Source organism: Glycine max, chromosome 14, assembly GCF_000004515.6.
Source record: "Glycine max cultivar Williams 82 chromosome 14, Glycine_max_v4.0, whole genome shotgun sequence".
NCBI lineage: Eukaryota > Viridiplantae > Streptophyta > Magnoliopsida > Fabales > Fabaceae > Glycine > Glycine max.
This window is the reverse complement of record NC_038250.2, coordinates 11028523-11056175: the sequence shown is the minus strand read 5'-3', so window position 1 is coordinate 11056175 and position 27653 is coordinate 11028523. Positions and strand designations below refer to the sequence as shown.

At 31.8% G+C, this 27653-nt stretch overlaps 3 protein-coding genes across 7 annotated transcripts; 2 read left to right on the top strand and 1 right to left on the bottom strand.

Annotated features, from left to right (window-relative positions):
• The first annotated feature begins 3626 nt into the window (after positions 1–3626).
• On the top strand, positions 3627–21194 carry LOC102665419 (uncharacterized). Of its 5 annotated transcripts, XR_005888328.1 has the most exons (8): positions 3627–4458; positions 6800–6871; positions 10777–10875; positions 15012–15104; positions 17274–17455; positions 18191–18545; positions 20453–20554; positions 20660–21165. XR_005888328.1 is itself a non-coding variant. In XM_006596587.3 (4 exons), exons 2-4 carry the CDS (start codon positions 18426–18428, stop codon positions 20960–20962), a joined length of 525 nt encoding a protein of 174 aa, XP_006596650.3. In that variant the 5' UTR covers positions 17476–18107; positions 18191–18425; the 3' UTR covers positions 20963–21165. The 5 variants fall into 5 exon arrangements, 2 of the variants coding, with proteins under 2 accessions (XP_006596650.3, XP_040864940.1); XR_005888329.1 differs by lacking the exon at positions 6800–6871 and having other exon boundaries at positions 3628–4458; positions 20660–21194; XR_005888330.1 differs by lacking the exons at positions 3627–4458; positions 6800–6871; positions 10777–10875; positions 15012–15104 and adding an exon at positions 15117–17153.
• On the top strand, positions 4948–5954 carry LOC100817393 (protein GLUTAMINE DUMPER 5). The gene has a single exon (XM_003545366.5). It carries the CDS (start codon positions 5232–5234, stop codon positions 5778–5780), a length of 549 nt encoding a protein of 182 aa, XP_003545414.1. The 5' UTR covers positions 4948–5231; the 3' UTR covers positions 5781–5954.
• LOC100816853 (probable ADP-ribosylation factor GTPase-activating protein AGD15) lies at positions 12006–14194 on the bottom strand. Its single transcript, XM_014766694.3, has 6 exons — positions 14052–14194; positions 13857–13915; positions 13036–13126; positions 12901–12955; positions 12437–12533; positions 12006–12327 (listed from the first exon to the last, which is right to left on the bottom strand). Exons 1-6 carry the CDS (start codon positions 14100–14102, stop codon positions 12096–12098), a joined length of 585 nt encoding a protein of 194 aa, XP_014622180.1. The 5' UTR covers positions 14103–14194; the 3' UTR covers positions 12006–12095.
• Positions 21195–27653: the final 6459 nt, after the last annotated feature.

Sequence of the window (27653 nt, the reverse complement as noted above, 5' to 3'; positions counted from 1 at the left end):
ACTGATTGTACTAGACCCGACATAGCTTATGTTGTGGGATTATTATGCAGGTTTACCAGTAGACCTAGTAAGGAGCATTGGCACTCTATCGAAAGGGTAAAGAGGTACCTTAAAAGAACCATAAACCTTGGATTACATTATAAAAGGTTTCCCGCTATACTTGAAGGATACAACGATGTAGATTGGAACACTCTTTCAGATGATTCCAAAGCAACCAGTAGCTATATATTTAGCATAGCTGGTGGGGCTGTTTCTTGGAAGTCAAAGAAACAGACTATCTTAGCTCAGTCCACTATGGAATCTGAGATGATAGCACTAGCAACTGCTAGTGAGGAAGCAAGTTGGCTGAGAAGCTTACTCGCAGAGATTCCGTTATGGGAAAGATCGATACCAGCTGTGTTGATCCATTGTGATAGTACCGCGACTATTGCAAAAAAATTGAGAACCGTTATTACAATGGTAAGAAACGATAGATGCATCGTAAGCACAACACTGTTAGAGAATTACTCTCAATAGGAGCTGTTAGAGTGGATCACGTACGCACTGATGATAATTTAGCAGATCATTTGACGAAAGGATTAGCTAGAGAGAAAATCCATTACACTTTTAAAAGAATGGGACTATTGCCCTTACTGCGATGATCATTCATGATGGTAACCCGACCTAAATGACTAGAGATCCCAAGAACTAGGTTCAATGGGTAATAACAAGTTATGAAGTGATATGAGATGAACATGCTGTTATAAGTGAAAGCAGCATGATTCCTGAAGTAACAAGAGGATGAGTTATGAAAAAAAAATTCGTAATTCTTAATGAGATCTATACTCTATGTTGAGTGGTGTACCTAGGCTACAGGAGTACTCTTGATAGACTCACCTATGTGAATGTTGAAGTGGGGGTCGCTTCATATGAAATTTTGGGCAAAAATTTCTAGAGCGCTCACTATACCGGGATAAACGTGCATGACCTTTAACGTACGGGCTTTATAAAATACACCTATGAAAAGGTTGTGTGTGGTTTGATGTCGGAGACAGAGTTCAAGACTTCGAGTCACTCTAGTAAAATCTGAATCTTACTCACTATGCAAAGGTTCAAGTTGTATGACACCTTTGTTTATGCACAATTTTATGAAATCCTCGAAAATCTTCTTTTCAAATTTCAAGTGCGGGATTGTTAGAACAAAAGAGAATGTGGATGAAAGTTTGAAAAAAAAAAGAGAAAAACAAAGGCTTCAAGTCCCACATCGCTCACGATAAACACTTGAATAGTGTTTCACTCCCTATATATAGAGAGCTTGTTTCTTCTTTTTTTCATTGCCCCAGTTGAGAAGCATTTCCTCAACTTTTCTTTCTCCCTCCCATATTTCAGTCGATGCATTTCCGGCAAACTTCTCCCTCTTTCTTTCTGTCGCTCTAAAATTTCGATTGGCTATAATAGTGACTTTTTAAGTCATATTTTCGGTTGGCTATAAGTGTGACTTTTTAAGTCATATTTTTCGGTTGGCTATAAGAGTGACTTTTTAAGTCATATTTTCGATTGACTATAATAGTGACTTTTTAAGTCATACTTTTTGGTTGGCTATTAGAGTGACTTTTCAAGTCATATTTTCGGTTGGCTGTTAGAATGACTTTTCAAGTCATATTTTTGGGTGGCTTTAGAGTGACTTTTCAAGTCATAAAAGAGGGTGTAATTCTAGAAAAGGTTCCCTTAGTGCAATGAGAATCTTATACAGTGATCTGAGCTGTTTTATCCTGAGGACCTCGTGGTTGATAGTCTGCTTGCACATTTTTTGACAGTGTCATGAAACGTCTTAAAGAAAGCGACATTGTCCGCGACTTAGCTAGTAATTTTTTCGATTTGCCATTAACTATTGTTACAACAGTTACACATGCTAATTAAGATATGATTTTTTCAAGAATTGATTTGATTCTTTAATTACTTCAAATTTTTATGCTATATCTATTTTTTTACAACTGCTACATATATTTTTTAGATTAAGCAAATAATATATTTCAACAAATCTAAAAATTATGTATATTTTTCATTCAATTGACTCAATCTTATATATGTTATTATATATCATTGACAAAATATTTTTTTATTTGTAAAATTATCATAATGAATGCATAAATATTAAGAGATAGAATGATATTTTTTTTTATAAACTATTCATAAATTTTATTTCCTTTTATCTTATCTCAATGCTCTTTCTTTGTTCAAAATACAAAGATAGAATAGAATAACCAATGAGTTCTTATAGTAATAATGTATAGTAGTCATCAAAATGTTCACTGCAAAAGAAAACCAAAAAATAACTAAGTGACCCCTCTATAGTTGAATGATACTAACAAAATGAAAAATGGAAAATACTATAAAATTGAGAGTTGGGTATATTAAGTTTGGAAACTTATACTTCAAATTCTTCTCGTTGAAAAAAAAAGATATATATTAAAAAACTGTGTCAAATAGTGTGTCGTTAATATTTCTTTTTTGTCCAATGTTTCCTTCTGTTGGGTGAAGAACTGACGGAAAAACGGAAAATAATATGGGTTGAACTGAGTTGCAGTGTTACCATGACAACCATTCATTTTCTTGCTACATGAGAAGACTTTGCATGCGATTCAATCAATATTTTTTACCTTTCCCTTTCATTTTTTTCATCCAAATATACAAAATAAATTGTCAAATCCTTCTCTCTTTCCCTTTTAATTCATTTTCTCCCAATTCGAAGGGAGAACTAGTTTCATCAATAATTGAGACTATAAAATGATCACATCTGAAATCCAGCTGATGAAACAAAAAGAAAAGGCCTCAATAGCTTTGTTTCCGCTTTGCCCACATTGTTTATTCTCTTTTATCCCCCAGTTGCATGATTGTGGTTGCTTTCACAATATATAATTAAACATCTAATTATGCAGCCTAATGCGCATTCACTAGCTATGGCCTTGGATTGTGACCCCAATAACCCACGTACGTGACTCTTCTAATAGACAATATCTATTGTTTTTCTCTATTCCCTTCTTTTTTTATCTGAATACACCATCACTCAAGAAAACATATATTCCTTTTGTAGGCGTACTGTTAGTACTCGAGGATAAGGTTAACGAATATCATCATAACGTCATTGATGTTTATGCATCATATTCTTTGTAAGGAGTAAAGTCTTTGGTAGGGAATTATAGAGATAATGACCTGTGTTGTTTCACTAATTTGACATGGTTTGATGCGATTTTCATGGATTTAAGTTTTAAAAACTATACTTACGCTGTTTGTTTAAGTTTATTTAAAACTAGAGTTATTTAATAAAATAAGTATTTTTTTTTTGTTTTTTTAATGTATATATATATATATATATATATATATATTACTTTTTTAAGACGTAAATATTTGTCTACTTCTTAAAAAAATCATTTAAAAAAATACTTCTTTAAAATAATTATTTAAGTTTAAAAAAAACTAATCCTTGATATACTTTAGAAATGAATTTGGAATTTTACTTTGTGTTGTGTTTTATATTTTTTTTAAAATTCCTATCATGCACAGGCATGCACATGTTATAGATGAATCACCCGTGTGTATATAGGAAAGTATAATATGATTTTGAGGAAATAAAGTATCCTCTCATTATTAGTATTTATTATATTTTTTTAGGAACATGAAGTATAATATAGAGATGAATTTTTTTAATCATTAGATTAATCTTTAATACATTAACTTTCCACACTGTACTGTTTTTCCCCTACTCTCTCCCCTGTGAACCTCATCGCCAACAATTGCACTGGTTGCAGGAGGTGATTTTTGGCATTTATTCTTCTCCTTTCCTTCAGAGTTCAAACTCATTCATTATTTCACATCCATGGCTCGTTCTTGACAACATCAGTGTCGCCCTCGCCCCGCCACCTTCATCTTCCTCTTTTAACCACCGTTACCAAAACAACAAGAAAACAGTTGAAAACAAGGGGAGGGGGAAAAAGATCTTGGAAAATTGATCTTGAATCAGTAACAAAAATCAAGGGGAGGGGGAAAAAATCTTGAACAAATCTGTATCAAAAACAACAACAACAATGTGAGGGAGAAGGGTCTCACAAACTAGTTCGGAGTGGATTTGACGGTGCTTCCGATTTCATGGTGATTGCATTGGTGACGTCGCGCATGACAATGTCGTGACTCCGAGTGCAGTAGAAAAGAACATCACACCGATGTTGGAGTTGATAGGTTTGGGTACCTACGACGCAGGTTTATTTTGGGGATGGCGGTTTACGCGGGGGCAGAGAGCAATTTTGCGGTGGCAATGTCATGATCACGGTGGAGGATCTCTACCATGTGCGCGATGCAGATCGAGGTCTTAGTTGTGGTGGCAAAGAAGGGATGTGAAACAGAAACAGAAACAAAGCAGGGCGATTTGGGGTCACAATTGTCATGAAGAGGGAGATGATATATCCGATTATATCATTTTGAGTAAGTAAAGTCTTTAAAAATGCAAAAACCTGATTATCCGATTATATCATTTTGAGCATCGGATTTATGCACATGAGACTCAACTCGACCTTATACTATCTTACAATTTTTTTTAATTTTTATGTTAAATAACTCTAATTTAGACTCTTAAAATTATTAATAAACTCGTTTATAATATAATAATAATTTCTTGTTTTTTTCCTATTTGCCTAATATTTTATATATTTTTAGTATGCAGTTAATTCACCCAATAACTTGACCTGATCCAATAGATTGGGTTAGTTCGATTTAAAATGGTACTGCATTAATTAACTATCTCAAATCAATCAATATTCATTAGTTTAAATCTAAATATGCTATACCTATAAACCTTATCTAACCTGACTTGTCACCACTCCTAATAAAAAAATAAAAACTAGAAAGAAGGTAAAGTAATCGCAATTTTTTTATTATAAAAAAACAACTTAAAAAACCGCACTCAATTTGATTCGCATAAAACGAGATACACATTACACACACAAAATTCCAATTCGACAACCAGTGTAAACACTAAACATCAGTAAGCACACACATACACACCTCGTTTCTCTCTGTTTTATAATACCTTGGTCTGAGAGGTTGTTTGCCACTATAAATACCCTCTTCCCCCATGTTTCTCTTTCAAGCCCAACACAAATCCTCCACCTGCTTCTCTTCTTTTTTCCCAAAGCACAAACCAATTAAGCAAAAGTAAAACACAAAAAAAATAAGAGAAAACTAAACTAGCTAGCAGAATGAGAAGCACTCCTATTCCTCCCACCACCAAAACCAATACATTAGCACCAGCAAGTTCTACAGCAGTGGTGACGACGACGACAACGACAAATACAACCTCTGTTGCTTCCCCATGGCACTCTCCAGTGCCCTACCTCTTCGGAGGCCTCGCTGCCATTATGGCTCTCATAGCCTTGGCACTGTTCATGCTCGCTTGCTCCTATTGGAGACTCACCAGAATCACTCAACAAGAGAGTAACAACGACGATGATGATGACGACGATGTTGTCAAAGAGGTTGATGATGATTCTGAAAAGAAGGAACAGCCTAAGGTGTACGAGGAGAAGATCCTAGTCATCATGGCCGGGGATCACAAACCAACCTTCTTGGCCACCCCTTCATCCTCCTTAGGTTGTAGCAATTTCGATCACAAGCACCTCGGAATTTCCGAGGATTCCAACAAGTCCCAGAAAGAAGTTATTGTGGACGACCATGTTGTTGTTTCGGATGCTGAACATGAAAATGGAAGTTTTCGACATGAACAACGTATAGTCAGTGAAAGATTATGAGTTTTGGATCTCTTCTTCTCAATTGGTGTAGTCACCAATCTAAGATTTTGTTTCACCTGTTAATTGGGAATTAAGGTTCTGTGGTAGTGGTCCAGATTTGAGAAAGGAGACTGGTGGAATGAAATTCCAATTTTGTTTTTTTTTTCCTTTAATATATAACTCTTTCTTCCTTTCTATCATTTCTTTACTCTTTTTTTTTTTTACCTAATTCGACTCTTACAAAATCAACAATTCTCTAGAAAATAAAATAAATAATACTATCAGTTATTAAAAAAAATAATTAATTAATATATAATACATATAGGAAATATAAGATTCATTCAGACCCATTACTTTGGAAGAAGGAAGAAATTATAGGTTGAAATTATATACTTTCTATACACTACTAGAAAAATGGCTTTTTACGACACGTGATCTACGACGGTTATTTGCGGAACCGCTTTAGAAAGTGGTGCGGTGGCACTTTTGTAATTTTTGTGTAATAAATTGCATTTTACAACGCACTTTCTAAGGCGGTTATTGAAAACCGCCTTAGAATGTTATGTTTAATAAAATTTACGCCGGTTTTTAAAAAAAAACCGTCGTAATTCTAAAAATAAAAAAGGCAAAACCGCTTGCTTCAAACTACGAAACCTCGCGGCTGTACGTACCTTTCTGCTAGCTTTCTCCTTGCTGTGAACCCTAGAGCTTTCTGCTTGCTTTCTCCTTACTGTGAACCCTACACCTTTCTGCTTGCTCCTTTCTTTGACATTGACCTCAGCTCTTTGACATTGAAGCCCTACCCCTTCTTCCATTGAAGCTCCTTTCTTTGGCATTGACCTCACCTCTTCGACTTCATCGCTCCAACTTCTCAGCTCGAAGTTTCCTGAAGACAGAGATTGGTTAGTCAGTTAGTACCTTTGTTAGGTTAAGCTTATTTTAACCTTGTTTTAGGTTAAGTGGTTGGTGTACTGATGAAGAAAGGTCGCGGGTTCCATGTATTTTCTTTCAATGGTGATGTTTGGTAATCGTGGTTGCAGGGAACATGCGCGCATGTCATCGATGAGTTGTTGATGAAGAAGCTGATGCATTTTTGAGTGGGCTGCAAACGGGTCAGTGGTTATTCTTATTGAAGCTCTGGTTTATGTTTTTTTAATTTGATATTTTGTTGATATGTTCAACTTTGTTCATATACAGTTCAATCTTAGCTTTACATGGTAATTGTTATGATGATAATAAATTTGTTGGTCTTCAATCCCTTCCAAAAGTTAGTGTAGAATCCTAATTTTAGTGAAATTTAAATTAAAATGGTTGATTGAAGTCATCAACTTCATTCCTTTTGTGCAATTTCGCTCCCCAATGTGTTATATTACTCCAAATCCAAAAGAATGGCACAATATTGCAGAGAGTTGGCTACAAGGGTTGCACTTGCTTTGCTGAAAACAGAGGGCTACAAGGATCAGGAAACCCATAGCTCCCCAACCTGGTTTTCTCTTCTTGTCATGCATTGCTGCAAAAGTTTTTAAAAAACCTATTTTTTTTAATTGAAATCAACTCTTTGGTTCTCATTCAAAACCTGTTCCTTTGCTCCGATAGTGGTAGTGGAAATATACTTGAGTTTCCTATACTATTTTCACTACGTAGCAGCTTTAACTTCATTAGTTCTGCACTCTCAAGAACATGATTTTCTCTTGTCCTACCACTACTAGCTATATTGCCAACATATGTTGTGAGAGCAGTTGCTAGTGCTGATTGAAATTTTGGGTTGCTTCTGATTATTGCCTCAGTTGCAGCAACAATGGGATTAGGGAAAGAATGCTGAGAATGTAGAGGAGAGAAACCTGAGGAAAAGTTAAGGTTTGTTGATGAGTATTTTGGCATGCAAGTGAAGCTTGAGTTTGAGGAAGAAGTTGGAGGTGTTGTAAGGTCTAAAGTGATTGTGGGGTGAGAATTCAAGGTTGAAATGGATGAGTTGGGGAAGTAGAATTGTTGCGGTCTTGAAACTTGGTGTGTAGAGAAGTTTAGAGCATTATTAGGGTTGTAATAACGAGCACTAGAGTTGATGATGGAGGATATAGCTGAATCAACTAATCCATGTTGTGAACTCAATGAGGGAGATTGGAGCATGGAAGCTGTAGCAGAAGTTTTGCAGGCCATTGCAGTGGCTGACATAGGAACAGGGTGATTGTGAGTTCCTTCATAGGTGGTAATCAATATGGACATGTCTTCAGCACATCTTTGCACCTGAAAATTAATTAATTAAAAGAAAATGATATTAATTAATAACATGTTTAGTAAAATTAGCTTATAAGCTATATAAGTTAAGAGCTGAAACCTTGTAAGCTAATAATAGTAACTTATATCAAACACACCAATTTTTGGATTCTAATTTCAGCTTAATTTGATGTCATAACATCAATAAAAAAGTTAAGAAAACCAGTACTATTCAAACCTGATAAATCTACCTTTACTTTTACTAACTAATCACTTGAATGCCCAAGTACAAAGTGGTAGAAGTTAAAAAGATTTGAAGTGTGATAGTGTTTTTTTTTTTGCTTAGCAAAAATATGTATATTGTATTAATACTAGGAGTACCAGAGGTACTGAAAGTACAAGCAGTGGTTATGTAACCAGCTGGTTCAGAGGTGAATACATCCAAACCAGCTCCACAAACCCTGTTACAAAAATCCAGTCCCTACCCTTCCATCCTAGGTAGAGAACCCTACATTTAGATTAGAGGACTATTGATTGAAGTGTGATAGTGTAGTGAAGTTTAGAGGAAATAGAGTACCTTACTAGCTATTAGGCTTCCCATCCCATGGCACAATTAAATTAGCAACTCAATTTTTATTAATGTATCTAATCTAGTCCAATGTAATATATAAAATAGTGAAAATTGAGATACTACTTAAGACAAACAAATTGAAAGAGTAAAGAAAATTAAACAAATAAAATTAATTAGTCAATACATGACTGCATGCATGCATCATATGTATGTAGACTAATTGTTAATTTTCATTATTTTCTATATGCCCATCAAAAACAAAATTTATTGTTTTCTATTCTGCTCTGTTTATTAATTATTCAAAACAAGTCATTAGAGGATTCATACATGTTTTCTTACTGGACAAGATGGAGAAGCAGTGCATCGATAGTAAGCTCGGGGGCATGGATTTCCTTTGCCCATTTTCTGCCCATATTTTCTGCAATGGCACCCACCATATTTTCTGCCCATATTTAATTAGAGAATATTATAAATCATCACTGTCACGTTCATTTCTATTCCCTGGACCATGACTCACATGATGATCCAATTTATCATCAACAACAGTCATGCTTGAAAAGATATCAGCATGCTCTTTGTTGTCATTAGAATGAAATGACACATCAGCAAAGGGATCATCATTTTTTAGTGATTCACTAGCTACTCTAGAGTTCATAAAATTTCCAAATAAATCATCAGCCAGAGCTGGAGGTGTGGATGGTGTCAAATTTGCTATATTTTGACCATTCTTACTCTTTGTATTATCACCTGTTCCATGAGGAGTCATTCAAATCACCAGTGTCTATCAAGTCAAGTAACTCAGCAACAGCAGCACTATCCATCTTCACAGCTTTCTCTGAGTTAATAGCATTGTTTAGTTGGTTTCCACCTAAAAGACCAAGAACCTGTCCATCAAAGGTCAAGTGCTAAATTTAATTACAAAATATTAATCTTGCAATCAAAAGGTTGCTCTTAAATTTATCTGCATCCTACTTAGCTATTTGGTAGAGTGATTCCTTTAGTCTGTGTAATTTGAACAAAAAGAGGAAAGAACTGCACAATATTTTGCAGAGTTCTGAGATATAACTTAAATTCTCTATCAGCATCTATATTTTCATAGTAACTAGCACATTATTGTGCAGATTTAACCAGTGGCACACATAATTGAGTTGATAGAAGAAGGGGGAATGAATACAAGCTGGATTATCAGATCTAATGAGAAAAAGGAGAAAAGTAAACCAAATGGGAAAACTAATTCTATCTTCAAATTTTAGGCCTCGGCATAAATTTATTAAAAAAAGGAAAGAAATTAAATCCTCAACTTGGATCATTTGGCATATATTACACCAAACATTTGTTACAATATTTCAAAATATATTGTAAAATTAATCAGTATTCAAATTGAAGAAAAAATCTTGTGAGATATTTCATTATTTAATTAGGGTGAGGAGTCTTATTGTGTTAGGGTGGGCTTGGGTTTACACCAATTGCAATACACTAGTACTTGACCTATTTGTTAGCACCGAGAAAGTCTTTTCTATTTTACACACATCAAACATCACATATTACATCTCTTTGTTTCTGGTTTTCTTTGTATTGGATTAATGTTCATTTGACTTATTCAAAAGTTGGAGATTTTGATAACTAACATAATTTGTTTTAAACGATAGAGATTTTGATAACTGACATAAGTTGTCTTTGCATGGGACACTGTCAATAAACCTTTTAGTTTAGTGACTAGCATGCCCCAACAGCAACACCACCTAGTTCCTACATGTCTTGTTGCTCTTGCTCTATTGGTTTGCCACATGCTTTGGGTGCAGTTATCCTTGTTTTTTTTTATGCTTGTAGTCTTCAATCAACAAAGCATTAGTTACTCATGCATATCTTATGACCATGTAACCAAGAAGTATATATGTCTATAGGTAAATTCCTATAAAATTGATTTGTGGTGATAGCTGTTAGTATATGATCAGAATAAGACCATAGAATACAATACACCATTTGTATTGGTCTAACCTTCCAACCTGCTGCTTCCAGACCACTTCTGTGATAGCTGCTGATTGTTTTGTTCTTATGCTTGTTATCTTTTTAGGGTGGGATATCCTTGTTATAGAATTTAATTTTACCTATTGCATGAAAGTGAAATGTATTCAAATTTTATGGCACATATTTTCCCCTTAAATACGCAGAGGTAGGTTCTTATTATGTTTAAAGGTGTAATTTTTAAAAAAAAAATTGTGTTTGTTGTAGATAGAAGAATATAAAGCAGAAATCAATAGACTTGAAGCATCCCAGGCAGAAATTAAAGCACTAGCTGTTAATTATGCTGCTCTGTTAAAAGAAAAAGAGGTATGGATGGTATTTGTTAATTTGGTGTGGTTCATGTCTTCATGTTAGTTTGCTTTTTAATTTATTTGACAATGAGCTGTAGTTTAGCAAACTTTATATGTTATTATTTTTCAATTTTTTATTTTTATTTCAATTTGGTTGCTGAATAAATTCATTGAACACGTCTACTTCCTCTTGTCTGTTGAATGAGATTGGCCAATTCCTTTCGTGAAGGCCTTTTGTAAGAAACTATGTTTTTCTCCCTCCCCTCTCATTCCCTTGTTTCTTCGACTTTGTTTTCTATCTCTTTCCTCGAAGGTCTCAGTGTTTGTGGTTATGTGTTATGCTCCCTCTTTGTATACCAAAGCCAAATTTGTCTCAAAATCCTTCACCACATTTGCTAGATTCTCCGGTGGAGTTATGTTGTTAACAAACTAACAGCTGCTGTAACAGATTGGAAAAAGATTTCATGTGTCAATCTCTCCAGCCTGTGTTGGAGAATCAGTGCCCCTTTCTTCATCTCTAATTCTAAAACTCATTATATACTTTCTTCTTTCTTGCAAACTGTATCTACACACGATAAATGTCCTTAAATGAAACTACATACCGTAAAGAGTCTCAGAAGTCAGAATCCTCCCCTCTCTATTTATTTACCAATTTTCATTAAAGATATAAGATTTTACTTATATCATTAGTAAAACAGAATTTTGTTTATTAAAAATAATATGAAAGCTCATTTAAAATTTATAGAAAAATGAATGTTTATGAATTTGAATATATATATTTTTTTACTTTCTTAACCGATACCCTTAATCCTTATTACATTGGTTAACGTTTTCCTTTATATATAATAATAATAATATCTTCTTAATTTCCTACCTATGTTGATCTAATTTTTTTCTTCATATTTAAATTAAATATCAACAACTGTTTTTAAAGAAATTATTAATAATTAAAAACAAATTTATATCATAATTTAAACTGTTGACTATAAACTCAAAATATAATTTATAAATATTTTATTTATTATAAATTTTAGGTATGATATAATTTGAATATTAAAAAATATACCTAAAATGCTCATCTCATTTAATATATTAAAAAAATTATATATACCTATAATTTGAATATTAAAAAATGTTAAAAAATTTAGGTATAAATTTCTCCTTCCGAATATGAACATCTGGAACATTCCTCCTTCCGAATATCTGTGCAATTAAAATCAGAAACAAAAATATTTATCACGGATTGAACTTGACATTAAACATGAATACCTCATGATATCTCGTGACTGGAGGCCGAATTTGTGCCACATGTTTCACAAGAATGCTTTCCTCAAGAGACAATCTCCTATTCCTCTGAGTGGCACTCTTGGCCCCAGCAGCTGGTGATTCATTCGAGTTAAAGATTATTTCAGCTGACTTTGAAGCTGGCTGTAGTCCACCTTTTGAAGCCCATCTTTTCTCCACATACCTGAAACATTTTAAGCAAGTTCATGACACCAGAATATGGGAAATTTGATGCAAATTTAATCTTCTGGTCTCAAGTGATGTCATGCATAAGAATTCATTAAAAGTTTTACTTGGAACGAATAAATTTCTCAACTCCATATCCATTTCTGTCAAAATTTGGCGGTAATTCTGCCTCCCAGTGCTTATTTGACTTTGCATTACCAATTACTGCATAAAACACACAAATCAAGAGATGTGCTAGGTAGACATTATGCAGACAACCAAAGTACTCTGTAAATTCAGCTGCTAGAGAATGCAAGAGCCCAGTAATTTTTTTCTAACAATTACCCTATCTTCCATAATTAGTTTTATCAACCAACTAAATGGGTATTATTTAATCTCCTACACATGATATATCTAGCAACATATATACCAAACAGACCATACCCCTTATGTTCAGACCAATACCAAACCTTTTAAGAAAACTAGTAAATTCTCTTATTTTGAGAAGAGAAGAGTTACTCACATTATCTCATAATTTGCTTAATCGTACTTTAGACTAAGAAAGTAAGAAACGAATTGTGTATTTCCTTACATTGCATAAAAGAAACTTGATCTGGCAACCATGTATCCAAAGTTGTGGACCGCACCTAGTTGCAAAATCAGAAGACTTAGCCCATAGCCCATTATCAATTTCTAAATTGGCACAGAAAAAAAGATGAACATAAACCTTTGATATATGCACTCCAAGACTACGGTGAATTCCTGAACATTGCATGCAAATGAATATCCCTAAGTTCACACTTGCCCATCGTGGTGCCCTGATATATTAAAAATATGTGCTTATAAACCATGAAAAAAACTCAACAATTTCTAAGTAATAAATGATCAATGCTAAAGCCCAAGTTGATCCCAAAATCAAAGGATATTGAACAGCAGAATGAAAAGGAAAAGTTAAAAGTACAAAAGAAAAAAATAATTAAATAGCTGATGTACAACCAATATCCATGTGAATAAAACACAAGTACTCAAAATTGTTTAATACTTCCCATGCTCCCAAAGAAATAAAAAAAGAAAAGACAGGGCTATTCAATGACCTATTGTAGTTGAAGCTTCACGATTAAAAACACTATGACAAATTACATTGACACCCGTTATAGTTTCTTGAAATTTTACACGATATTCATTGTCCCCTACCTTTTTTAAGCTTATAGTAACTCCCCTTAATTGTTTGAAAAACATTAAACCCTGTACCCTTAATACCTAAGAAACACATTACATCATAAATCCCTGACACTCCTGTGGTTTCTTGAAATTTTCACACGATACTCCTAGTCCACTACCTTTTTAAGGTAACTCCTTTGAACTGTTTGAAGCACATTGGACAATGTATCCTTATTATCCAAGAAACACATAGCATCATGCATCCCTATAATGGCTGGAGTATTGTGTGAAATTTGAAGAAGCCACATGAACCATGAGCATAATTTGCCCGAAAACATTAATATATATGCTTAACACAAAACAATGGGTTGTGAAAAAGGCAAATACTTGGTCCTGCAGTCTGCACATTCCCTGTTGTCAGGTAGCTTAACAAGTCCCTCTAATATCTGCATTCATTCACAACAAAAACAAACAGAATAAAGAACACAACAAAATGGAAGAGAAAAGATGTTGCTAGCTTCACATGATACAAAACACACCATCAAAACATTATGATACAAAAGGGGTGGGAAAAAAAGGAACCTTGGTGTGCTTGGCATGGAGCTCCTTGGAGACGGAGGCTTTTCCGCTCATGTTTGCAAAACCTTAACCGTGCTCGTGGTTGAGTCACAGCGAAGGAAGAGCAAACAGAGAAAGTAAGTGGGTGGAGAAAATATGGTTCAAAAAATTAGAACTGAAGAAAAAAATTATGAAATATTGATTTTTGTTTGTTTTAATTTTAATTTACTGAATGGAATTACACATTCAATTATAGAAAGACAAATTTTTACTTTTATTTTTACTTTAAAATATCGTAAATAGCTTGTAATGTTATAATAAGCTTTATGTTTCTTCGTTATATATTTAACATTTTTACACATGCAATTCAATTCATATAATTAATTTTTGATCGGTTTCAAAATAATTTTATTTTATGTATGAAATTAATAGATCAAAACATATAACATAATAAATGCTGAGTGACAAAAGCTAGTTCTATTATTTATCAAGTAGCAATTACAATCCAATGATGTTCATAACCAGGTCAAGTTTTCATTTGTTTCACCATTCCAGCAGTAGCAGAAAATCCTAAACAATTGCTCAAGTAAATAGACAATGACTGGAGAATCTGATGCTTCAATGACAATGGATTGGGATTCATTTTTAGATTGAGATTCACAACATTTTTGTCTGGATGGTTTCTTATTCCTTCATAAGAATAAACTAGTAACTTTCCCTTTAAATGATGATTTCATACTCTTTGACTTTGTCAGCTCCCCCGACCCATGTGTTTTGCCAGCATTATCACAAATTTGAACAAAATTAGAGTTATTAAATAACTGCAGTACCTTCAATGATGTTTAATTTCTTTTGGATTGGTTTGTTTTGATTATCAGATGTAGATAATTGGATACGACTTTATATTTAGATTTTTCTTATAAATCTCCATTTCATTGTGCACATTTAAATACTTAATCTATTGAGGTTCTTGTTACCTTGCAGGGACCAAACACCAATCCCATCAATATTACTTGGAAAAAGCTGAAAAAGCAAGGAGGCAAAAACTGTCATCCAGTTCTGTTTCTGCCAAATCAGGTTCATCACTATTCTGTTGAAGAGCAAACTTTTTTGTTGAAAATACTTAATTAAAAGGCTTTAAATATGTTTGTTGGATGTCCTTTTCTCTCTCGTTTTATTCTATGGAATGGACATCCATCTTCCTTTTTGCGTTGTCCCATAGTGGTAAATTAGTTTTTTATTCGGGAAAACAAAATAGATATGATGTATGACAAAATTTCCTTATATAATAAAATTGGTTAAGTATGATTTACCTGTTTGAAGCACAACAACTGGATAGGGAGACTCCTCATTGAAGCCTGTGCAGATGTACAATGTATCCCATTTTTCATATGCTGAAAGTAATAATTTCATTGCAATGTTTGTAGTAACATACTCTTATGTTGTGCTTCTTAAAAATCATTTGGTAGCTAATCAAGTCATCAACATTCTCTAGTCTCTCTAGTCTAGTCTCTCACTACAAAAACATGGAAAGTATATTATTCATTTATTATTAGCGTAAGTATGTTGAAAATTTAGGATAAGTAATTAATAGAAAAGAGATAGTGATAGAGACATGCGACTTCCCACTAGCTAGTACTCCACTTAACTGTGACACTTTATATGAAAATGGACATTCAGCTCAAGCTAGACAAGGATATGATGAAGAAGGTGATGTAATTAATCCCAATCCCTTAGAAGCTTTGTTGGATTTCTGCCATTTGGCTCTATTTTGATACCTATCCATATAAAATAATAAATATTTGTAGCAAAAAAATATATACAAGTGCTTTACAAGATCGTTAGTGCAACATTTGAGTTCCATGTCCTTATTTCTAAAAGTTGGATGAAGAATTTTCCTTGAGAAATCGACCACCCCATGTCCTTATCACCTTTGGTAAATAAATTTCCTTTTGCAAAGTTCTTATTTCTAAACTTTTTTCTACATTCCATGTGATGAAGAATTTGACAGTCTGTTTCTTCGGATGGGGACCATTTCACAAAACTCTAAGCTTTCCAGAAGAATATAGAAAACCACCGCATAATTTGTTTTCATAATTATACGACCTTATGATATTAGTCAATGACTATTTAATATATTTTTTTCGTACCTCTGACGTCTCTGACTATAATAAAAAATTAGTACCAAACTTAATTCTTTTATGTCTGAAGAGACCTCAACCAACCCTGCAAACACAAGATAGTGTTCCACAATCTACACACTACATTCAAAGACTATCCACAACTGGAATCCATATGAGGCTGCAAACTAGATTTAGAAACTTACATTTAGTGTAACCTGACTTTTAAGGTCATCATAGCTAGGATTTCTATTACCAGGTCGAAATAATATATATTCTCGTGGGATAGGATAAGGCACCAACTTTATGGCAGCTTCCAAGACAATGCCATAGCCTGTTACTCCAGGAGGGTTATTGTCTTTAGAAACAAACTCCTTGTAGCTTACTCGGTTAGGAACTGCTATTCTTAGTGGCTTTCCATTGTTGGGGAACACCCAACCTCTTGGTTTAGCTGCAGTTTCTCCAGGCCATATAACACCATACAGTTGCTGGCTGCTTGTTGAAGTGTTAGCTGGTTTCTTATACAAAATTTCTGGAGTGACAATTGAGAGACCTGAGTAATTAGACCAATAACCAATTTTGCGCATTCCACATCTTCCAATATTCAACATATCATATGCTGGATGATTTCTATTCCTTTCAATATCAAAGTGAGCTGTTCCAGTCAGACCAGAGAAATTGGTGCTCAAAATTGTCTCAAGAAACAAAGGGCCATCATCAAAAACACGAAGTGAATGTAAATGCAACATGCTTCCATTTGTTTCGAGCAACTTAGGGTCAAAGGAGAAAGACACAACACTACCTTTTTGTCTGTACATGCTCAGCTGGAAGCAGCACCAGTATAAGTTCTCCCACTGAACCAGTTGCAAACACCATAGAAGATATCACTCTTTCGAAGATGTCGGAAAAATTTCTTGACTGTATAAAAAAAAGGCGAAATTCGATCATAATTCCAATTGGCTCTGTGCAGATTGGTGTATGTAGACATAGAGCTCTGCTTTTTAAGGTGATCATTTTATTTTGGTGACTTTAAGGTGATCGGTTACTATGTTCATGCTATAGTTTTGTGCGGTAGCTTTTCATTTTTTGCGCCTTATCATCTAATGCTAGTTAATTTGTTTTACAGTATTTATGTGATCACATGTCGCCACCAGGTCCTTGTGAGCTTGTCAGGGGTTACCTACATTTTTCACCACATGCCTGGAATATCATTCTGATTAAGAGGGGTGCTACATGGGTTCAAATGCTGATTGATGCTTGTCGACCTCTTGATATAAGACAAGAGAAAGATCCTGAATATTTTTGCAGGTATGTACGTCCTGAGTCAAAAGTGGATGTGGAACACCTTTTTCTTTTTGCAAAACACAGTTTGGCTTGGTATTGTATAATGTTGTCATATTTATATTGCTTTCACTTGAGTTGACTATATTTAAGATTAATTTTATTTCTCAATTAAGTTTAGTTATTGTTGATTCATGTTGAAAGATAACTTTTGGTATTAGTTCTATTCCCAATCCTGTTATAAATTTAGTATATGTTAAATAATCATCAATCATTTGGCATTTTAAAACTTCAATTGATTTTGAAATTAAATCTTATATCATATTGTAGCACGTAAAGAATATTGGTTATGGTTTAAAATTAGCAAACTGAAACCAGCAAACCTGGATCCAATTTTAGTTAAAATATTTATATAGTATCTTCATGGAGCCTAATCTTGTATAAATTAATGAATATCATAGATTTCTCCAAACTCAGTCTAAGCCTCGGTGCATGTTTGGATAAGGTTTCAAGCATATTTATGAAAGTTGGCATCACATTTTGTAATTATTTTGAAAATATCTTTATGGAACCCTGTCCAATATGAAACTAAATGAATATTAGTGAAAGGGGGCTCCTTAAACACCGTGTATTAAGATCTGCAATTTTTATGGAGTATGTGGAAGGGGGCTCCTTAAAAGTAAGATTTTCTCTACATTTCTTTGTTATTATTAACACATTTTTGGTTGATTTTATTTAAATTCACACTCTATTTTCTTGCAGAATTATCTGGAGAAGCTGTCAGAAGCTGGTGAAAAGCATGTTCTTGTGGAGTTGGCTTTGCATATCGCCAAAGATGTCTCATGTGCTTTGTCAGAGCTGCACTCAAAGCACATAATTCATCGTGACATAAAAAGTGAAAACATACTGTTTGATTTGGATAGGAAGAGAGATGATGGAACTCCCACTGTGAAGCTCTGTCATTTTGATAGTGCAGTGCCACTAAGATCAACTTTACATGTGTGTTGTATTGCTCATGCGGGAACATGTCCTCCCTGTATATGTGTTGGAACACCTCGGTGGATGGCTCCAGAGGTTATGCTACATATATATGTATAAAAAAAACTCCTATGGATTGGTAAGATCCTCTTTCTACTGATCAGCCATTTATTTTGAGTTTGAAATATATGAACAATGTCACTAATGGTGTTACTGGCATTTAATTTTCAAAAGTTAAACTATAGGTCCTGGTCCTTTGATTTTGAAAACATCTGTGATGTTGGAAAAAGGTATTGTGTCTATGCATGCAAAATAATGGGAGGTAGTTCTCTATGATAAAGTCAAATATATATTGGAATAATGACTTCTCCCTTTCTTTCAGCAATTTCCTAGCTTTCTTCAACACTTTTTTTTTCACTGTCCCTATTATTGTATTTCTCCATTTATCTACCACCTATTCATGCACATAGCTGTGTACCCATTTTATGTAGTTATATTACATGCTGAGCAAAAAAAAAAATGTAGGTATATTACATATGCTAATGGGGAGTGAATATAAAGTTTGGCAAAATTAGAGGGAATGAAAGTGGAGACCTAGTCTTAGATTAGGAGGCGTTTAGTCTACAAAATCTTTTTTCTTCCCAGGAATCATGTTTCTTGGGAATGTCATATATATGTTTGGTATGTCTAAAATATTCCCTGGAATAAGAGACATAATTATTATAAAAAAAATTCCCCCTTCATGATGGTAATTTTGAATTTCTATCCCCTCTCATGGGAAAGTTGTAGTGAAAAACATAATTAAAAAATGATTCCGGGGGAATGTTAGATTTTTATGAATGGTTTTTAAAATTATCATACAAAACATAGAAATTAACATTTTCAACTTAAGATTCCTTGGAAACTTAAAAGAATCCCTCTACCAAACACCTCCTTAGTTTCAAAATTGTTTTACAGTAATTTAGGTAAATTCATTATTCATTAAAGTATATGGCTGAAGTTGGATTATTTTGATTGTGCTTTTTAGATATTTTAATTTATGTGTTTGAGAAATTATTATGAGACTATCGGAGAGTAGATTAGTTTTATAAATAATTCGTTTTGATGTTACCAGCAGTGCATTCTTGAGTGTATTATTGATATATAATAATATCCTTGAAAGAGATACCTCAAAAGCAAATGATGTATATCTAACAGTATTCTTCACATGGATAACCAGTAAAACAAACTGATATTAATGGGGTTATAATTTGAAAAGTTGTCTTCTGTTTTATTTATGTTATTATACTAGTATGTAAGCTGGTGCAATGCATGGACCAATTTTTTGAAGAGAGTAACTAATTACTATTTTTTTAGAATTGAATCATGTTCACAAAATGAAGACATAGTATTAGAAAATTTAAATGTTTTGTATATTTTATTGTTGAATAAAAACTATTTAAAAGATAAAAAAACTACAAATTTAGTTTTACATAATGTGAAAAGTTGTGTTTTAGGTTATTATACTGGGAAAGATTAAGAGAACTATGTTCATAAGATTTTCATTGTATGATACTATGATTTATGTGCTTTCCTGAGGATCTTGTGTGGGGCTAGCTTTGCTTCTCATTTGAACTTTATAGATAAATTTATTGTGTAATGTCTTCTTTTTGGATTCCCCTTTTATTCTAGTGTTCCAATCGCATCATGTGTTCCTTAGGACACTAAGTCACTAATTTGGATGGACATGTCATGTAATCCATAATTTGGAATTGACCACAATTGCATTAGCTAAAATAATAAAAACATCAGTAATAATAAAATTATTTTAGGAATTTTGTTGTTCTGCTGCCTCTTGAAATTCAGCTAGTTTATCAAAATTGTATGGTATCTCTGTGTAGTTAGTTCAAATTGCTGATGCATTCCCCCCCCCCCCCTTCTTGTTTTGGTTAGAGGTGCAAGTGCATGTGTTGCTTCATGACTTTGGTCAAGAATAGATGTATAATTCACCCCGGAACCAGATATAGTATCTTGGGTTGTAATTTATCTATCTTTATCTTGTGACAGGAAGCTAACATTTGGTTGTTTGGATGCTTGCTTTTGGAGATGCTGACTCTACAAATTCCATATTCTGGACTTTCAGATTCACACTTCCTTGATAGTCTGCAGGTATGGTCATCTTTTGTACCACTTTAGGTGTGCTTGTACTATTTGGGTTCATGTGCAACTCTAACCTACCTATTTTAATTAATTTTATTACAATGACCAATACAGATGGGTAAACGACCACAATTGACTGATGAACTGAGAGTATTGAGTTCAATGAATGGACCCACTATGATTCCATCCGGTGAAGAGCTGGAAAAATCAGATGCTGGGGTAGACATGCTGAAATTCCTTGTTGATTTGTTTCATAAGTGCGTGGAACAAAATCCAAGCAAATATGTGTTCAGTTCAATCATAGTGCGTGGACCCACTGTGATTCCATTCGTAATTTTTTTCCTTATCTATTTTAATTTAGAAATTTGTTTCAGTTCAATCATGCTCCGTGGGTTATATGCTAAAATTGGGCTCTAATTGGTCGCTGAAAGTTGTGAGAAAGTGAATATTTCAAACTAATATGTGTTCCATACTTTAATTACGTTTGTCCTAAAATGAAACTCTGGTGGTTAGGATTTTGTTGTAAGAGTAATGATTGATCCAAAGGTGTTGGTTTAGTTCTGCTTTCTAGATTTTATTCTCTTAGATAAACAAAACTCTATGTTTTTCATGCCTCTTTGGTGGCTAATTTATTATAGATTATTCATTGGTCTTTTCTGGGGACCATTTGCTTGTGGTTTTTGCATGATTAATTTTGAAATTTTGTTGATCTATGATTTGGTTCTTGGTAGTGGTGGCCACTTTAAAAGCTTCATACCTTCTTAGGAAGATAGTGTTTGAAAATTTTCACATATGTGAATCTAGCTAGGCACCGTGGTTTCTAAAATTGGCAAATATTAGACTTTCAATGTCAAATCAGACGTAGGATTCAAAGACGGTTATTATCAAATAACCGTATTTGAATGTCCAATCAGAAGGAGGATTCAAAGACGGTTATTTGATAATAACCGTCTTTGAATGTCAAAGCATACAAAGCATTCAAAGACGGTTATTTGTTAATAACCGTCTTTGAATAATTATATTTTTTAAAGACGGTTATTAAAATAACCGTCATAAAAAGCAACTTACTTTTAACGATATTATATACAACGACGATTTACAACCATCGTTAAAATCCCTTATTAACCGTCGTAAAAAGCTCATATTCTAGTAGTGATATTGCCACCAAATGTCAATGTCAAAATTGTGAAACTCCGCCGAATGTAAAAGCAAATAATATCTCCAAACTACTATTCCAACACACCAAAATATATTATGAGTTTAATGTTTATGTATTAATATTGTAAAATAATTCTAGATATATGATGAGCTGCAATTCAATGATAGTACACACCATGCATAACTTCTTTTCTCACATATTATTGGGTTAAATAAAGAATTTTACTTGCAAGCAACAAATTCTTCAATCTTCATTTTATGCATTAGAATTGGTAATTGTACATTGAAATTTATCAATATATTTTATCCACTTTAATTCAAACACAACCTAGGATTAATTATAACATGTTTGATTTTGATCTGATTCTTGCCGAAATCAATTCAGATTTTTTACATTGTAGGCAAAGCAATTAATTGAGTTACTTCTAATTTTTCGTGGTGTAAATTTGAGTTCCAGCATGTGTCAATCCAAACGATCAATTACTCCATACTTACTTTAGAAATCCCTTTTTACTTGGGTTCTGGTGTAAATTTAAGGTTAGGGGAATTGAAGGGGGTTTCCTTTCAATCTAAGGAAAGCCAGAATTCGCATCTTGCGTGTCACTTGTACTCGAATTTTTCACGTTGAGTTAGGAGGCAATATATTCCCCCAACATGGACTTGACATTCAATTCACGATGCTAAAGTATGCTTCTCCTGTCAAGCAACCATACCAGTTACCAACGGCGCATTCAAATAATTAATTGTTACTATTTTTACTTTTTTTTTTATCAATTTCTTGAAATTCCAGTTGAAAGAATTTGTTTCTTGAAAGTAATTAATATTTTCTACCTTGTTTTATTATTTTTTAAAATCTTGTTTTGAAACAAGAAATGTTTTTTGTTTTTGTATTTTTTATTTATGTAAATATAATTTAATATATAATCTAAAATAAAAATTCTTTACAATTAAAAATATAAAATGCTTTTAAAATTTTAAAACATAACAATTATCTATGACCAAACCATTGATATTAAAGGCTAAGAGAAATTTAATATAGTTATTATTGACAACTTGAACATTGATAACTGTTTACCAGTTTACAGTTTTCGGTAAATAACTTTACAATAGAAATTTATTTTAAAATAGCAATTACATTTTTGGTGTGAACTAACTTTACAAATTACAATAGCTTCAGTCTAGTTGTCATTTGTTTTCTGACTTACTTTCAACCAGATTTAGGTCATCAATTAACTGTCGAAAATTAACAATTATTGATGGCTTTCCACTTAGACGACTACTTGTAATATCAAACATTATTGTTAGAAGTAGGAAAAAATGCTTAAAAATCATGGTTATATAAGTACATTAATATCAAAGTCAACCATTTTTGTTTATAATTATTATCGTTGTCTTATATTGACAAAACTGTTACCTATACAATAAGCGACACCCTGGTCACTTTAAAAAAATTGTTGCTTATTTTAACATAGTGGCCTTTTCGCTTAACACAATTTTGAGACATTTTGGTAGATGAAAAATATCGCAGTGATAAGTTACCTAGAAACATTTCAATTGCAAAGGTGGTAGTTTATATCCAAACAATCTAACTAGAGAAATCTTATTTAAAATGATAATAGAACATTGTCCTTAATTCACAAAGTTGAAATATTTAAAAACACTGGAAGGATACTCGTGCAATTTCACGGTCACGTTAATTTTTGTCCATATTCTAAAGGGATTTGTAAATATGCTAATAAAAATTATTTAATAAATTAATTTTAATTAATTATTATGTATTTATGTAAAAAAATTAATATTATCATATAAATGTTAATCAACAAAATCTTCACATCTAAAGTTATTAAACGTAATAATAATATAATAATCATTTATAATGTAAAAATACAGTTTTACTCTCTCAAATTTTAAGATATTTATTATAAAAGTTAATAAATTTATTTTAAATTAAATTTATAATTGAATGATGATGTAAAATTGTTTATTTTACACTGTTAGTATATAATTTATTTTCTCATATATATAAAGAGTATAAAACTGTAAAAGCAAAATAAAAAGAAAAGAAAAGGCACATAAAGAAAAAGAAGACGTAAAAAAACATAAGAGAAAAGAAAAGAAAAAAATAAGAGAGATGGACAGGGTGAGAAGAAACGTGTGTTTTGGAATGGAGGAAAGATAAAAATAAAATAAAAAATATTTAAAAAAGTGAAGCTTCATAATAGTAACATGTGTCAAACAAAACTGTGACATGTGACACTGAAGACAAACTTTTATAATTGAGTAAATAGATTAGTATTGGGTTTATAAGTTAGCATACTTATTTTTATTCAAGACATTCTTTTTTTTTTTTGGAATGATTTCAAGACATTCTTTATTATCATATAAAATATCATTAATATCATAAATAGTGAATGAAATCTACTATATTAAAAGATAAATCAACTAATACTATAATATAAAGAGGTTTATATAATTTTATTCATGTAATAAGAAAAAAAATGTTAATGATATTCTTTTTTTAATATTTTTTGTAATGGATTAAAATTTGTTAAAAATCATTAATTTTGATGGGTCATTTTTATCATTTAATAATTATCTCTTTTGATATAGATATGAGATCCATCAAAATTGATAATTTAAAAAGAAAATTAATCGATCATAAAATAGATATTAAAAAAAGGTTGTTAAAAAATATATTATTAACATTCCTATAAGGAAAACATACTATCAATGTACCCAAAAAAAAGTTATGTACCAAAAAAAGAAAAATATATTACTTTCTTGGTCTCAAAATTATAATCGTCTTAATAGTTGTTTATATTGATAAAATAAATAAATAAAAAAATATAATAATTTTATAAAATTAATCTTATATTAATATTAACAGATTTTATTATTTTTTATTAATATTATAAGAGATATAAATAGAAAAAAAATAATTAATATTATACTGAAAATTTAAAATAACAATTATTTGAAAAAAAAAATTATTACTCAATAATTACACTAAAACAGAGAGTATAAAAAAGTCATCTTAGCATTTATCACTTTATTAAAGTTCGAACTTCAATGTCAATATTCAATGGGCTGCCCGTGCATGGTTGGCGCCTAATAAATTTTGTGCTAGGCAGGCGGCAACAAGGACGCTTGGGGTCGTTTTTGGGTTTTGCCTTAAATACAACTCAAGTTTCTTTATACATATATGGCACAAAACAGTCACATAATCATTTTTTTTCTTTTTTTCTGTTTTATCGTAAAAAAATTATATATTTATTATTTCATTAATACAATTATTTAATGGGAAAAATAAAAAAATCACAATTCCAAATTTAAATGAAAGAAAAAGCATGTAAAACTAACATATAATAAATATAATTTTATAAAAAAAATATTGGAAAGGTTCTCTGCTGTTATAAAATTTTTGGAAGCAAAATTATAAATTTCATTGTTTTATTAAATAAATAGAGTTTAATATCTATGTACGTACTGTATAAAACAATTTTACATTATTATTCAATCACAAATCATATCGTTTAAATTGTTTTAAAATAATTATGTTTAAAATTAACAAACTTCTCATAAAGAACTGTTTATGACTGGACTATGTTAATAAATAGGCTAAATTATAATATTTTTTTCCTATAATTTTAAAATTAACAAATCATACCATTTAAATTATTTTAAGATAATTATTTTTAAAATTAACAAACTTCTTTTAAAGAGTGGTTTATGACTAGACTATGTTAATAAATACGTTAAATTATAATTTTTGTTTCCCTATAATTTTAAATCCACGATTTTGATCCTTATATTTTTAAATTAAAACATTTAATTATCTTAATTTTCAGAATAAACAATTTTTATTCTTACTGATGATATTGTTTTTCCATCAAATTGGAGCTATTATATAATTTCAATCTTATCCTTTAAAATTAAAATTTAATTATTTTAAAATTTTGAATATGATGGGTGATAAATATGATGAACTTTTAAGCATAAAAAACATCAAACTCCTTTATCACATACCTCTTTGTCTCTTTTACCGCTTTTCTCTTTTTCTTTTGCTACCTTTTATTTTTCTTCATTCACTCTTCTTTTTATCATGCTTCACCAATGTTTCATCTTTTGTGTTTATTTAAAATAGTTAGCTACAATAACTTAACTATATATGTCACTAGGATTCATTATCCCGAAAGAACTATGTATCTTTATTTATCGAAGGAAGTATGGAGTAATAATTTTTCTGTCAAAATTGAGGGTGCAATTGTAAATTAACTAGGTTGATAATTAATTGAACCAAAAAAAATGAAATAAAAAAAGCTAATTAAAACATTAAACTCCTCGTATCAAACGTACAGAAGATATTGGTATTGGAACTTTTAAATTAATATTGAAACAATAAATATCACACTCCTCGGTAACACATCATATCCAACGAGATATTTATTGCTTCATTTTTCACAAAGCATGCAATAAAGTAATTAATTGGAAACAAGCCAATATTAATACACTTTTAGTTTCAATTAAATGAGGATTGCATTACCTTTTATTTTCAAAAAATGAAATTGTGAGTGCACTTCTTTTTTGCTTCCAAAAAATTATCTTCTACCTCTTAATTATAACAACAACAATCCACATGCATAAATTTTTTATCCTGCCTCTCATGCACTCACCAAATCATATGACATGAAATAATAAAAAGCAGCCTGCGATAGACTGCGCAGCAGAGCTTTCATGAAGATTAGAAAAAGGAAGTTGCAGATTATGATTAAGAGAATAAAAATATTTCAAATTATAGGTGTCATTGCTTTCTTATTAGTATGGTAATTTGGTACTTTTCAAACATAAGTAATCAACTAATTTTTATATTGAATACTCTCAGTTTTTAATCCCAATAGTGACTTGAAGAAGAGATACACAAACAAAACCATTATTATGATTAAATTTCCTGATTGCATTGTACTTCCAGGTGTATTTGCTCCATGAGAACCAACTACTGCTCTCTACACATTACTAAAATTACGGTTTTTTAAGTCGATCATATAAAATATTTTACGACAGTTTTGATCCGTCATAAAAAGGGGTTTCGTAAAATGGCATAACCTATATAACAACGGTTTTGAATCCATCTTACAAAGTTGATTATACTAAGACGATTATCCAAATAACCGTCTTAGAATGTTTCATTTTCAAAGGTGGTTTTCAATCCTAACCTGTCTTGGTAGAATAGTCATTCTAAGACGGTTATTTCAATAACCATCTTAGAATGTTAGAGATACTAAGATGGTTATTTGTATAAGCGTCTTAGAATGTCGTTGTTGTAATTGGCTTTCTAAAACGGTTATGCAAAAATTATCTTAGAATGTTAGGGATACAAAGACGGCTATTGAAATACCCATCTTAGAATGTTGGGGCTTCTACAACGGTTAACCAAATAATCGCCTTAGTATCTCTAACATTCTAAGACTGTTACTTGTGTAACCGTCGTAGAATTTCTTTTTTTTGTGTTCTCTGGTAGCTTTAAGCAAGACACTGTACATTGATGGAAATCAAAAGTATCATCATCATTTTCAACAATTATGAAGTCCCTTACTTACAATTGAGTATAATCATTTAATTTCATATTATAGGAATTTACATAATAAATGAAACTAATGTCAAGTATGAAAAAATGGATATATATAGGACCATTACAATACAATAGAATTTCTAAGCATGATGCATGTATGTAATAAGTTTTGGTATCAACAGTTGAGTTTGAAGCTTCATGCATGTGTTTTAGCCAAAATGGAATGGATTAATGGTTGAAACACTATATGTACAACACGGGAGCACATGATTTTACTCCTAAATTTGAACATGCAAATGAAATAAACGATCTTTGAACAACAGACAATTTACCCAATTGTAAAGTATCCAAGCATCCTGCAAATAACGCAAATGGTAGTTT